Below are 15,886 nucleotides of genomic sequence, written 5' to 3' on the forward strand. Positions count from 1 at the left end.
CGAAAACAGATAATACATATTTATTAGGGATCAAATCATCACAGTCATGATTATCAGGAGAGATACAACAATCATGCCACTCGTTACGTGGCCACCAGTGTGGCATCCACCGGTACCTAAGGCATCCATTGGTATCTGAGGCATCCGCCGGTACCTGAGGCATCCACTGGTATCTGAGGCATCCACTAGCACCAGAGGCACCCACCGGTACCTAAAGCATCCATTGGTATCTGGAGCATCCACCAGTACCTGAGGCATCCACTGGTACCTAAGGCACCCATACGTATCTGAGGCATCCACTGGAACCAGAGGCATCCATTGGTATCTGAGGCGTCCATTGGTATCTGAGGCACCCATTGGTATCTGAGGCATCCACATCCACTCAGTTATATCATCGTCTAAGGTATCTTCATCATTCATTTGTTGTCACAACCCTGAATCAAGCTTCACTGGACCTTTATTGCTTGGCCATTGGTTTAGAAAACGGTAGTGAGCGTCGTCACTCGTACATCAAACATTTCATATATATATATATATATATATATATATATATATATATATATATATATATATATATATATATATATATATATATATATATATATATATATATATATATAAGGTTATATATGCTATCATTGTCAGTAACATTAACAATAACATTATCATAAACAGATATATTAAAAGTGGTGGGCATTTTCGAGGTAGGTCTACGGTTTAAGGTTGTCCAAGATCCATTGCCTGTAGCTGATCACGTTGGTGTACACGGCGGGAACGCCTGGTACCCCACAGGACGGCTGCCCAAAGGACACCGTCGCAAGCTGTGGGAGAGATAAAGAGGAGAGGGCGCGGTCAAGGAGAGCACGTATGGCTTAGCATAAAGGAACGAGAATGAGTTGGATCATATACAAGAACTCCGGACTTTAGTGTTCATACATGTTTCTCAACACAAATGTAAAAAGACATTATTTCAACACTTACGTTAGTTTAGGAAATGCTTGTAAGAATATGTGCAGCACCACACTGCTCCTTCACTTCTTTTAACAACACGAAAATACCCACTGCCAAGGAAAATAAGATTTGATTCCAATTGACTCGCTTCTTAAAGAAGCCAAGTCTGACTGAGGCAAAACTTTTTTTTTCAGAATTCTAAGTAACAAACATCGTCAGAGATGATGTCACTCTTATAAATAACTTTCACTAATAAGGCGAAGAGTATATGGCTTGTGGTCAGACGACACTGTTTCGATCAATGCTGAGGTGGTTCATAATTTCAGAGGTTCTGAATGATCTACTGTGTCGGTGGTCAGAGAAACTTGTGATTCTGAAGTCTGTTTATGCGTATGAAGAGTTAAGGATCACAGAATACAGACAATCAGCGAACCATGATGGCAGTGAAATGGGGAATCGTTTCCTTGAACAATGACAACATACGGCCCAGACCTTGGGGGAAACCCCTCTAGTCCATAATGAGGGAGACTTTACGGCCAGAGGCAGATCGCCCAGCAACCATCAGCTAAACTGAACAAATGTGGCATACGATCACGTCATCTGTAAATTCTGATCCAAAATAACCTTAAAATACATCCAAAACTGTCATCAAAGTAGACCTGTGTTGCAAGTGATTGAGACTGATAAGGGAGCAACTGTGGTGCAACAAAACATAATGAAACATTGCTGGAGCAGGAGACATGACACGGCAGAATTAAAAACCAAAATGACAAGCTAAAAATATAACACATGGAGAAAATAATGACACAAAATGAAACCATTGAAAGACATAAAAAAAATGACTGCGGTGACAGTAAATGAAGACGAATATCAATGGAGGAGGAGACATTGGAGGCTTACCAGAGTGAAGAAACGACCGATGGGAGGCGTGGTGGCGACGACAGGTCCGCCAGAGTCACCGAAGCAAGAATCGCGACGGCCGTCACCACCAAAGCAAACCTGCAAGGATGAAACTCTTCCTAGAATAACGTAATTCCTATCCAATTCTCGTCTTTAATAGTGGAGATTGCTTGTGCCACTGGTGATCATCATGAACGTCGTAGCACACGACAACACAGGTGTGTGTGCTGCACTAGGCTTTAGTGGTTGTCTTGACGACTTACCACTTCGAAGCAGTTCAACTCCGTTGTGTTTGTGTGCAGTGTTTTCTTCCTGATTTTACTGATGTTCTCCAACCATATCTACTGATGCAGTTTCATCCATGACTTTCGTTCAGGCTAATTCTTTAACAGGCTAATGAACATAAACTACATCAGATGGAACTTGATACAAGTTGCATTGAACAGCGGTCACATAAGATGTGTTTTAACTTAAAGTTTTATTTGTGGCAGACATGCAGGAGTGTTGGCCAGACTCGCGTAATACATTTACCGTAATCTGTAACCAAACCAAATTATTTCCTGCTGAAGAATTTCGTGGTGTATGTATTAATAAATATACAGTTACGGGGTTGAAATGATGATAGTGATGATAAATCAGTACCTGTCTCATCCTTAGCTTCCGTCACTTCCTTAAAACGGTGTTGGTACATTGGGTAAAAAAAGTATCCGTGCACAATGGGTCCGATGCTTTCCGTAATGGTTCGACCAGCTACTAACTTTGTGGGAGGGTTGGTATGTCTGGCTGTAGCTGGTCCCTCAGATATGAACCACACGGCAATTGCGGAACTTGAGATAAGGTTCACGGTTTCATTATTCGACTCACGGAACATGCCACACTGTGGCATTTCAGGCTAATATAATCATTGCCGGCCGCTGTTGTCATGGCGGTCACAATGGAAACCTCACAGGCAACACACGCAGAGATACTGTAGCCCTCCAGTGTTGAGGGGTAAGGCGTTTGTCGTATTGCCTGGCAGTTTGGTGTTCACTGACACAGCAGCAGCAGCAGCAAGGTGTGGATTCGGCGAAATGCCGGAAAAAGATGCTACAGACGACAGGCTCAATGCGTATATAACATTATATATCATTCACATGAACATATAACGTTCCCTAATTAATTAACAGGATATGTCACTAGTGGTCTATATGGCACCATCCTGACGTCAGGGGTACCAACGGGTAGCAGGTCAGACCCAAATTTATCAGTATTCGTTGGACCGTGTGTCATAATGTTTCATACATAATGTGCTCAGATACTTTTGTTGCCGAGTGTACAATGGTGCATTGGCTCGTTTCTCTTGCTGTTGACGATAAGATGCAGTGGGTTGGGTCAACATCATTTTAAACTATATTAACCCATACGCTGCGGTGATTCGCTCGCACACACACTAACAATAGAGTAAGTGACGAGGAATGGAATCAGTTTTCAAGAGACTTAGTTTGGATCGCTTACCTGTTCCTCTAGGAGTCCATTGTTATAGTGAGGGTTGCACTCATCTCGGCTGACGAAAGGAATCTGGACAGTCTGTAGGACCTGTGTGTCCGGCCCTTGCTCGGTGACGCCCCAGCCGGCCACCTGCGCCTGCCGTCCACGGAGGAACTCGCCCATGTCCAGGTCAGGAGGAGGAAGACAGACCGGCATCACGAAATCTGTTGGGTGCAACGTTGGGTTGGAGCGTCTCAGGGATGATGGGAATGATATGATTTATACGAAGGATTGCGGCGGAGGATATCGCGAAGAATGACTCACTACTGGAGAGAGAGAGAGAGAGAGAGAGAGAGAGAGAGAGAGAGAGAGAGAGAGAGAGAGAGAGAGAGAGAGAGAGAGAGAGAGAGCATCACTGTTATGGTAAGATGAGACGAATAAACGTCATTTGGCGAGCAAGTGCGCAAAAATACCAATGCTATTACTACTGTTACTAGTAGTAGTAGTACTTATACTAATAATACTAATACTAATACTAATAATATTAATAATAATAATAATAATAATAATAATAATAATAATAATAATAATAATAATGATAATAATGAAAATAATGGTAATATCGTCAAAATACTGATAATAATAGTGTCATGAAGGATGGAATACCTGCAGTAAATCCCCTCAATACATCCCAATCTGATTGTGATCTTCCTTGGTTCCGTAAGTATACGTCTCATGGGTGATTTTGTGCTTTGGTTTACCACATCCCTCCCGCAGGCCATGGCCTCCCTGCCCCAGCAAGACACCCTAGACTACGGCCTCGAGAAATTCTATAAACCCGGCCGTCATTTCCTGCAGCCCCCTACCTGATAAGAGACCTGGCGTATCTAACAGCGCGACTAAATGTACATAAAAGCTGTCCTTCCTTCCTGGCAGTTTACACCAGACCAAACAGGCTTGTTAAGAGCAGTCTGTTCACGATGTTGTTGGTCCTCCTGTTGCAACACAATGAACACTCCTGTGTTGTTATTTAATGAGAAAACAAACCATCCAGGGATACAAATTGGTAACACACCCTCTTGCATGTTTACACACATCAAACTCTCCAAGACTGTGGATTATAGATTAACAATCTCTTCATTGGTGTGTGTGTGTGTGTGTGTGTGTGTGTGTGTAAGAGGTGTGACGTAAACTTGCACCCCTCGAGAGTTTGATGCGTTGTTGGTATGAATGGATACACAGATCACAAATGACAAACAGAATAGCTCATGAAGAGAGACATCATAAAGCCCTTTTATAAATGTGGAAGTCCTGCTGAAATGAAGCACTTCTATAAAAAGTGTGGAAGTCCATGTTTCGCTTCAACCCAATAGGTATGGGTTTAGAATGTGTGTGGGTGATGTTGCTATGGCTGTTCGTACCTGATACTCCCTAGTAAATTTGGAATGTGGGTGATAATGAGTGACAGATAGACGGAATACACAGATACTGATGGTGGTAACACCTGGAAATAGTTCATTTTATTGAAAGTTTAATCCTATGTCGAACGTCTTGGGGGAGATAACCCCCAATACCTCCTAACATGCATAAGTTACATATGTTCTGGTAATCATATAATCAAAGACCCTAAGGCCTGTAATGCATTGACTCTTCTCATTTCAAGCAGCTATTTCCCGTGACACAACATCGCCAAACTCATACATTTCTTCACGTTAGTATAAATAAAGCTGACACACTGGATATGAGGAACCACATACATAGTGAGAGAGTGTATGTGGTTTGAGAATTATCCTTAAAACCTGACACATGTGTTAAAGATTGTTTCGATTGGTGGATTTATGGCGTTGACGGCCTTAATGCCTCTGGCAGTTGGTAAGCCTGCAGGCCAACCAAGCCAGCCCCTGAGGAGCGGTAGGTGGGTGCCCTTACTTGTGATGTGAGCAGCTCTGTCGAGTCGAATGAGAGCGATGTCGTCACTGACGGATCCTCGGGAATTGAACGTCGGGTGGGGGATGATGTCCACGGGTGTGAAGTCTTCATGTCTGGGTGAACACCTCTTCACACCTTCGTCGGACATCGTGCAGTCCAACTCGGTCGATATATTATGCTCGCCCAGCCTCACCACAGTCCTAAGGGGGCGGGAGGTGTCGGGGAGAGAGAAAGAGAGAGAGAGGTGTATTAGGTTCTGAGACAATGCTGAAAGTTACGGTATATTGCATATCCTGAGGAGCGCACTAGCAACTGCGTATATCAAACTAAAGGTTACAAGCCAAAGTATGAGCAGTGTTCTATCATATGCACAAATAACACTAAAGGTTATAGTATGCAGCGTATTCTGAACAGTGCAGTGAAGGTAAGTCTTATTGCGGCCCGTGAAAGAGCATGTATAAACGTTTGAAAAACATTGTATCACGCATGACTCTAGCTAGATAACTGAGGCATTATGGTCGAGTGTTCTTGAACCGAACTATGTTCGTGTCAGCCCCGTGGGGCTAGGATGAGGAATGGATGGAACAAACGTAACTTCCTCTTTTTCTTTCATAACATTTTGGGCAGAACTGCACAGGTCGATGACTATAGTCCTCAAACTATGCCTCGAAACGCTTAGCTAGCGTCAAGAGTTAAAGAATGAAAAATATATGAAAATAAAAGTGCACAGAAAAAAAAAAAAAAACGGAAAAGAATGCTGCCCTTACACCTGCCATCTAGTGATCATATGGTAAAAGTATAGGAAATAGTTCAAGGCAAAGACAGTACAAGCAAACTCCTACAGGAGCAGGGAGACATGAGTTCCACTGCTTGTTGCCTCCCAAGACAAAAACTAGCAAGACGAGAAGTCACAGGTAAAATTCCTCAAGGTTAATAATGTATTTCAGCGCTGAGTCATCCTTATTACGTGTCCTGCAGGCCTGCTCTGGGAACTATGTGTTACCCTCAGGTCCTGCGAGACACAGGGTGAGTGGAGAGGTCTCCAGGTCTACCCAACCATTAATGTTATGGTATAATGTAGAGCTACGGTGGAATGCCGAAGTATTGCACACTGGTACATTAATCAATCAACCACGCACGAGTCCGCCCAGGTTTGAATCCTTGACTAAGAAGCTGGCCCGCAGCCAGCTAAGTTATTCATCTTTTTCTCGAGACCCTGAGGTTACAACAGATCCTTGGCTAAGGCTGGATTCTACATGTGAGTATCGCAAATGAGGTGGCCATGATCGAGGCATTCAGCTACCATAGAAAAAGTAATGAGAGAGGATGAGTCAGTGAAGAATCAATCGTACATACTGTATGCTGGTGACCGCACTGTTGTGTAAGGTGTAGTTCAGCAATCAGTATACGGAGCGATTTATGTATACTGCTGGTAATAATGCTAGTGTCGGTACACATGGACAGTGAGTCAACTAGTGCATTACTATACATGACCGGGTATGAACCACAAACACTTTTAACGCCACCTTCCTGCTGCAGGAGGAGGAGGAGGGAGAGGAGGAGGAGGAGGAGGAGGAGGAGGTGATACTCACAGGTCACGGTTGAAGGTGAACTCGTCGTCGGTGCAGTGAGCTGCGGTCAAGACATAACGCTCTGTGATGAGGGAGCCTCCGCATCCCCACACCACCTCCTCCTGGAATCTGGCTGCAACACAGAAGTTCGAGGTTCAGATCTTACTCCAGAATTCGTGACGGAACATATGCTAATGATCGTGGCCTTTCGAGCCATATGAAGATTAAATCATTTTATATTCTCTGGCAACAGGAGTCTACTTAAAATGTCTAAAATCATTCCGAAATGCAAAGCAGATAACACAAAACTTCCATGACGGAATTATGGTCCAACACGGGTTCCCTGAGAACTGTGTGCCACAAAGTGCGAATCACAGGCAAGTCTTCATTAAATCATAATGTTTTAGTCTTCCATCTTACTATAAAGGATTTCGAGAATTTATATCTACAAAGATTACCTAAAAGGAATATAAAGTCTTGTTGTAAATCATGGCTATAATGATTGCATGTCGCACATAATTTGCTGTAAGTCATTATATTTCTCACTACAAATCTATCCTAAAACACTGTCATTTTGAGAGATCTTTTATACAACTGTCATTCCTGAGTCCAGCTGCAGACCAACTCTTAGAGTTGGATTTTTGTCTGTGGACAACTAAGTCATCAGTAAATCATTCCTTATTTTATCCACAAAGTCACTTTGGTCTTCCAGGAGCTTGAGACCTTTTGCTGTCTACAGTGAAACTTGTGTTCACGTCTTCGGGGATGAACACAATAGACAAAAAATGTAACAAGTCTGGTAGATGAAATGTTCACTAGTTGTGTACGAATTGCTACAGATCTGGCAGAAATGCAGGTAACTCACAGGTGAAGCCGAGAAGAGCCATCCATGGGTAGGCGCCGAGAGGAGCGTCCTCGCCGAAGAATATGCGGGTGTTGGCATTACCAGGTATCCCACACACCTGTGGCAGAAGGGCCTCACCGTCCCCAGCAGGCGTGGGTTGTGTGGTAGGCTCGGTGGGTTCTGGAGTGGGCTGGGTAGGGACCGTGGGTTCTGTAATGGGTTGGGTCGTGGGTGGAACGGTCGTTGTTGGCTCGAGCGGACAACACACCTGCAACACACAGACACTGGTCGCGTTAGCGCACAAAAAATTCTGAAGGATCTCCGAATGCGTTTTCTTCAAAAATGATCAACATTCTTTTAAGAAATGATTCCTACAAGAACGCCTCGCCGCTCCTGATGGCGGGAGGAGCTGTACACCAAGCGACAGTCTACTCCAGGTTCAATGCCCTCAATTTCTTTTAATGGGTTGCTTGTCCTGCCAACTATGATCTTTATTTCTTAAGACGTTAAATTACAAAGCAGACCTATGCCTTCATAATAAAGTTAATCTACAAGTCTAAACTACAACAGGAACACTAATTCCGAGTGCGGTAGTACACATCTTAACAATTCCTGTCGCCAAGAAATGTATCAAACGTCAGATCGAAGGTCCTTAACCTCAAGGGGTCAACTTCCATAGCTGATTGATGGAAGCGATGGATGTCTAAGGAAAGACCATCGTCGTGTATGTTCCAGAGAGCAACTTCTAGCAATGAAGGTCCTTACAAGACCTGACTAATTCAAAACCTCCCACTGAAAATTGTTCCTCGCTACTGTGGGCAATTTTTTGCTTCCAGTTCTTCAGTGAAAGGAACTTCCCAACCACGATCTTGTCGTCATAATTGTCTTTTTTTCATTCTTTTATCTTATCTTTTTCATCTATATCAATGTTTCCAGGATATAATTTATGACTTATGGCTTCTGTTATTTCTGAATAGCTCTGTTTATACATCATAATCTACAAGAGAATGTTATCCACATACTGCATTCCTGATTCATAGAACAAAACATGAAATATACCTACCAAGAGAGTATAAACATTACACAATGTAGAGCGTATCTTTAGTTCTTATGAGCCGACGGTTGAATCTGATGGAACTCATGACCCCTGGCAACTGGTGATTATATTGGAACAAGATGGCTCCTTCAGGTACTAACCTTTGGATTCCTCTTCCCTTCGAAGCCACACATGGCTTGCTGTAGGATTTTCAAGTCTTCCGCTGTCGGGTGATCCAGGAGTTCAGAGAGACTTGAGCAAGAGTGTATGCTGATGCAACTCTCGTTGCTCTCACAGCTGGGTGAACTCCCTGGGAACACTGAAAGAAGAGTCTTAATGTTCTAGTGCTTTTGCAAGTAACAACAAAATAATGCTCCATGAAGTTTAGGTTTAGAGAAACGTGGAGTGTTTGATATGAGGGTAAGTTCTGGCGGCATCATGGCAGTATAGTTTGGTGTTCAAAGGTTTGTGATTCCTACTAATACACAACAAACACACACACACACACACACACACACACACACACACACACACACACACACACACACACACACACACACGTATATATATATATATATATATATATATATATATATATATATATATATATATATATATATATATATATATATATATATATATATATATACTTCAGTCTTTAATTTGGATCATAACAAGTAGTCCCCGATTTGAAACAAAGAAATACTCGCGTGTGTGTGTGTGTGTGTGTCAGAGAGAAAGAGCTCACAATAATCTGTTTTCAGAACACATTATTGACTTTAAGTATGCTGAAGTATTTTTCATCCAAATTCGCTTCCCATGTGTACCTTTGGTGTGTGTGTGTGTGTGTGTGTGTGTGTGTGTGTGACAGAGAGACAGAGAGACAGACAAACAGAGACAGACAGACAGACAAACAGAGACAGAGAGATAGACAGACAGAGACAGAGAGACGTCAAGAAGCATCAGACGAACCAATACCCCAAGAGACTGATTGGGCGGCTGAATTAACATATCTCACGTCAACTATGATGGAATGTCAACTCCTTTTGATGTCAAGCAACTTAATTGCTGCAGGAAAAGCCAGGATATGGAACGTGGGGTCCAGAGAGACAGAGACAGAAGCGAACGTGGAGCGAGAAGACACTCAGAACCAGTGGTCAAGTAGGATCCGGGGGGGTTCCCCGGGCCGTAGGACGCACCTTAGGTTCAAAGAACGGGATGTTTACGGTTCGTAGCCCCCATTATGACCGGCCCGTTTGTTTTAATGTGACACGCTGTATAAGGTTTCAGGCCCGCTTGTATAAATGTGACGCACTGCACAACAGTACCAGGCCCGCTCGTATTAATGTGACGCACTGGACGATAGTACCAGGCCCACTCGTATCTATGTGACGCACTGTACAAGGTTCCAGGCCCACTTGTTTGAATGTGACGCACCGTATCATAGTACCAGGCATGCTTGTTCTATTGTGATGTATTGTGCCAAAGTCGCTTGTTTTAATAAATGATAAACCATAATTACTGATAAGTCATATCCTTTGAATATCTCGTTAAAGAGTGATTGTACGAAGATCATAAAGATCTGGACGAGAGAAAACAAAAAAGTTAATGAAATAGACTGTAATATAATAACGTTTCCTCTGAGATAACGGGGATTGCTGAGTCGGGTTCTATTGTATAAGGTACGTGAACAGACAAAAGAAAAACAAAATCAGAATCAGGGGTAAACCGTCAGAGACCAACGGTTGGATGAAATGTGAAGATGAAATCCTTCAGGACAAATCTATCTAAAAGACATTAGATATTCAGGATACAACAATGTACAGAGAGAATCCTGTCTTTATACTTACGTTGTCTGACGTGTCTGTGGCTCTGGTCTTGACATCCAGTCACCACCACTATGGCCAAAAGCACCACACATCTCCCTCCCAACTGCATGGCTCAACCTACGAAAAAGATGGGTTTTTCCTTTAAAATTTCCATTCTCAGGCGCCGTGAGCAGGTTACATGCATTCTGCAGATTTCAGAATATATATATATATATATATATATATATATATATATATATATATATATATATATATATATATATATATATATATATATATATATATATTGCAAGAGATCACAAAAAATGAAGACAAATACATACAAATATATATCAACACTCACGTGTCCATATGTACTTAGTAAACGTACAAGGATAAATATCAAATACACAGACAGACATATATATATATATATATATATATATATATATATATATATATATATATATATATATATATATATATATATATATATATATATATATATATATACGTACATATACATGCATTCATTCACACATACCCTATTCACGTTGATGCAATAGATGCCCATATGTATTCCCTACATCAAAAAGGGCTTAGAACTTCCTTAGCCAGGTAGAGCAAACAAATTTGTGGCAATCCGCGAGAGAGAGAGAGAGAGAGAGAGAGAGAGAGAGAGAGAGAGAGAGAGAGAGAGAGAGAGAGAGAGAGAATAAGAGAGGTTAAGATGAGCAACTCTCTCTCTCTCTCTCTCTCTCTCTCTCTCTCTCTCTCTCTCTCTCTCTCTCTCTCTCTCTCTCTGATAATGTTACTAAAGTCGCTGTATCTTTGACTGCTGACACTGGAATCATTAACGTGTCGAACACGACGGGACGACCTTGAACATGACCGCACGACCTTTGAACAGGACGGTACGACCTTTGAACATGACGGTACGGCTTTGAACATGACGTTACGACCTTTGAACATGACAGTACGACCTTTGAACATGACAGTACGACCTTTGTACATGACGGTACGACCTTTGAACACGACGGTACGACCTTTGGATATGATGGACTGGCCGTCAAAGACCAAGCCGCAATAGATATGGGTCGTACCCTGCGTCGAAGGGTCGTATCGCCGTGTTCAAGACGCTGAGCAAAACCTGCCTGGCTGACGACAATAGTGGACGACCCGGTGGTCTTCCAGTTGAAGACCAAAACGTAATGATTTTCCAAAGAAGTTCATATTTTTTATGAGCCAAAGTCCATCGAAAGCTCATCCTGTACTATGTCTAACACTCTGCTACTAATCGTAGTTACGCATTCCCCACTACTGATACCTGAATCAGAGAGTGTAATAAAGTGTATAGGTGCAGCAGGCCAGGGAATGTGCACGTGGTCTTATCTGAGAAAGGTACTGAAACGCACGCTTTGCACATGACTTCATCAGACAACTTTAAAGACATAAAGATATAAAATGAAATCAGCAAGAAAAAGCGACTTACACCCGAAGGATTCCTTTTCCCTCTACAGAGTCTCTTATAGCACATCACTTGTCTGTTTTGAATTGCAAATCACAGTCATATGTAAATCCGAAGATACGTTCTTCCTCACCATATGAATCTTACGTCAGTAAAAACGATACATCAGTCAATTGTATTTTCACCTGGTTATCCTTGAGCGCTGTGGACTCGCTTGACCGCACTGATCAACACACTATTAGTAACATCATTTCAGGCTCTGACCTCGACCACCATTGCTATAAGTCGTCTACGTTGACACATCATCTCTTTATCTAATATCACAAAAATGTGGTATTCATATGAACGTGGTTGAGATTAATATGTAGAAAGTTTCACGTTGATTTTCCAGTTTGACCACTGTGGCAACACTCATGTCCTCCTCCTTGGCTGAATGTCATGTGGCAGCCATGAACGAATAACAATGGGAACAAAAAAGCACTCAAACCTCTATGCAGTTGAAGATCTTCCACATGGACTTTGTACATTATACTTAGACGTCAGCAAATTATCATAACAAATCCATGTAACAGAAGGACAAGTCTCTGTTTGCTGGGTTCAGATTTGTGGCCATAAACTTGTAAAAATATAAATATGGAAGAGTGTGCATCGTCATGAGACCCCCGTAAACCCTCTGGTTTCTCGTAGTCATTCTCGCCATGCACGCAGGCTGCTGGGTACCTTGCTCTTGCCCGCAGTACCTGGCATCCTCATCATCCCGAGCGAGCGGGCGTTTCACTCGGCCTTATATACCTCCATAAACACATCATACCCCCACGAGCACACACTTGATCCCCTCGGCACCTTCGCTTCCCCTGTGTAGCCACACACCCCCCAGCACTCTCATGAGCATACACTGACCCTTGTTCAGGGGTGTATATAGTTCGGACTGCCCACTACACCGTCGGCACAGCCGGCTACCTCTAGTCTCCCAGCCCCACGCAGTAGCACACCTGCACCACACCTTAAACCTTTTACTCGCCAGCTTCTTCCAGGTACAACTTGCCAGCTTTACTATGTCCTCACGGTCACTTGCTAACACTTCTGCAGCTCCCCATACACACACCAACACTCTACACTTTGGTCTGAAAGCACGAGAAAACGTTACCTGATGTTTACTAAAGTGTAAATGAACATCAGAACCTTGTGGCTCGCTTTATATACGCGAGTCAAGAGCTCGTAAAGAGTTTCCAGGTACTGCAAGAAACTGAGACTATAATGCTGTTGATTCTTTTTTCATAAAGCACTTCCGATTACGCGTAACCTCCATACGAAAAGTAGATTTAAGAAACCATACCAGCGTTTAGTTCTCACTTGGTTAATATTTGATTCCGGTGATGTTAACAATAATGCTAACATTGAAAAGATTTTGGTGGTTTCTCCGGGACGTTACTGAAAGGAAGTGTTGTCAGGCTACCGACGCTCTGTTCGCTAGATAACGCAAGTTTTCGCTAAAATATTGTAAGTTCTTGCAAGCAAGTGTACATCACTTTGACACCTTCTGAAGCGCACGTTACTATATACAGATTTATTTTTGTGAGTGTTTCCGTCACATTGTTCTCAGGTTTCACCACAGGAAAATCCATAAAAGATCAAAAAAGACATTTCATGAAGGTGCGATCTGTGTAGAATCATCACAGTTGGGAAAGTTTATGAAGACATTACGGGGAGAAGCAGTTGCTGGTATTTCCACGGCCTATGTAGCGTAAGGATGTCAGCAGCCTCGGCTGTCGCAACGCCTGGAGAACCCGAGCGACAGGAACCTACCAAACACCTGTGTGACCGGACGCCTTCGGTACATTCTGATGGCAGCATGTATAAGATCTTGCCATGCGCCTGGGAGAATTCTTCGGCACACCTGCAACTTTTGAAAGTTCCAGGACTCAGCAACAGCCATCTTACACACACACACACACACACACACACACACACACACACACACACACACACACACACACACACACACACATAAACAAAGAAAGAAAGGCATCTAGTGCCTGGAAACGACTATTGCCAGCCTGAAGCTGGAGGTCTCTACGCTCCAGTGGGTGTCATCCAGATATATGATAACCTCAAGTCACCTCGGACCACCCTTGAACCCTGGCCGACTGACTGGTCCGCCCTCATCTCCATGCTCAGCCGCGTCCCCTTCATACCCTACTCATGGCTCCTTACGACTGTGTTTACATTATCGCGACGGGTTTCCCCACACCTTAGAACCCAAGCCTCACACCTCTCCTGTCTTTCGAGTGAGATTATTATCATTATCGTCGATCAATCTCTGCCATTATTTCTGCCACAGAGTTGATGGGGAAAATACGAATGACTAAGGCAAGGCATTCAGATTCTCGCACTGACCTTGCAGTTTATGTAGGAGTGAAGATCGCCCTGTACTGCATTGGATCTAGAACAATACCTGTCTGCAAATTCTTTGCCTGTCAAGATGTAAAACAAACTGACAAAGGACACAAAACATTCCGCCAGGAAATGCCACAGGTGGGTGGGAGCTGCGATGAATAGAAGATAAGATGGCCAGAAGATGACTCCCAGATAGTGCGGTACGGCCGGTAAACCTGTAACGTGAGTTGGGACAATGAGTGGGTACTGGCTTCGGGTGTACAACACCTGTATTTGGGTTCATTTGTGTGAGTAGTACGTTTTAGATGTCCATGAGTGAGAAATGCTTTTGGTTTTACACGTGTGAGTAATGCGTATGGGTTTACAAAATTCGTATAAATGGACTACATCCCATCAGATCCCTAAGCATGAGAGAAGGGATAAAACAAGTAAAATAAGGAGGCAGGAAAATGTTGATGAAGAAGGGGGAGGCTGAAAGTGAGATCTGGTACACTGATAAGACGGTCACTAACCTTGAACTATATTCTATCAAGAGGGAACTGTGAGGGTTCTGATGCAAGCTCCTCTCCAAATGCAGCAACAATTTACCATGTATATGAATAACTTTGTCTTCGACAATTATGGTAAGCGAGAGAATTAAGAGAGGAGTCGCTACAAAAGTTAAAGTCGCTTTCCAAGAGGCTTGTAAATCAACTTCAAGTTATGTTATTTCCAGATTAGATCAGGGTTACGGTTGCCCCGATGGCGCTGATGTGATTAAAAAGATGGAATGGAGAGGAGTCGCTACGAAAAGTTAAAGTCGCTTTTTTCTGAAAATCCAATGCTTGAGAGAAATAGTTAGCGCTTGAGATTCTCCTCATTTGACGAGGCAGGATTAAAACTTCCCAACTGCGTAATGACTGAGGTCAGATCTAAGAGAGGGAGTGACACTAAAACGTCAAGGAGGAAGAAATCTGAAACATTTTTGTTCATCTTTTCATGACTAGCCTCAGAGCCCCGGCAACATGCCTCTCACCTTTCAGCAATGATGCTTAAGCTCTCAGTCCATGATTACCTCTGAAGGTTCTTCCGAATACAACAAAACTCTGACCTATGAATCTTCGACCCATCTAGCCATGGTCTACACACTGCTTACCCTTTATAAGACTCTGTCAGTCTTTTTTCAGTATATCTCACGGTAATGGCAACGTGACTATGTCTCTTTTTATCATTTCCTTTATTCTTCGTCTGTTTCTTCACTGCTGGCCATACACCACTCCCTCTCTGTCCGTTCATTACTAGCTATACTCTCTCTCTCTCTCTCTCTCTCTCTCTCTCTCTCTCTCTCTCTCTCTCTCTCTCTCTCTCTCTCTCTCTCTCTCTATGTTCACTGCTGCCCAAACACCATCTAGTGCAGCGGTGACTGTATGCATTTTACCAACCGTGACCAGGCACACGCCCTTATTTCATCCCCACCCTACAGACGAAGCAATTGCTTATACTCGTCCGTGAAATACAAGATCTTCCCTAGAGCTT

The 15,886-nt window shown here is 43.0% G+C and overlaps 1 protein-coding gene across 1 annotated transcript in view; it reads right to left on the reverse strand.

The window, feature by feature from the left end:
• Positions 1–15,886, reverse strand: part of LOC139759581 (CLIP domain-containing serine protease HP8-like) — a 26,783-nt gene continuing 10,897 nt past the window's right edge. Inside the window, exons 2-9 of the mRNA XM_071681867.1 lie at positions 10,549–10,644; positions 8,860–9,017; positions 7,684–7,930; positions 6,840–6,951; positions 5,248–5,447; positions 3,346–3,542; positions 1,852–1,950; positions 1–821 (exon numbers count right to left, since the gene is read on the reverse strand). Coding sequence (XP_071537968.1) covers positions 711–821; positions 1,852–1,950; positions 3,346–3,542; positions 5,248–5,447; positions 6,840–6,951; positions 7,684–7,930; positions 8,860–9,017; positions 10,549–10,636 — 1,212 coding nt within the window. The 5' untranslated portion in view covers positions 10,637–10,644 and the 3' untranslated portion in view covers positions 1–710. The remainder of the gene's footprint in view (positions 822–1,851; positions 1,951–3,345; positions 3,543–5,247; positions 5,448–6,839; positions 6,952–7,683; positions 7,931–8,859; positions 9,018–10,548; positions 10,645–15,886) is intronic.

This window comes from Panulirus ornatus, chromosome 33 (assembly GCF_036320965.1).
Source record: "Panulirus ornatus isolate Po-2019 chromosome 33, ASM3632096v1, whole genome shotgun sequence".
In the NCBI taxonomy this organism is placed as follows: Eukaryota; Metazoa; Arthropoda; class Malacostraca; order Decapoda; family Palinuridae; genus Panulirus; species Panulirus ornatus.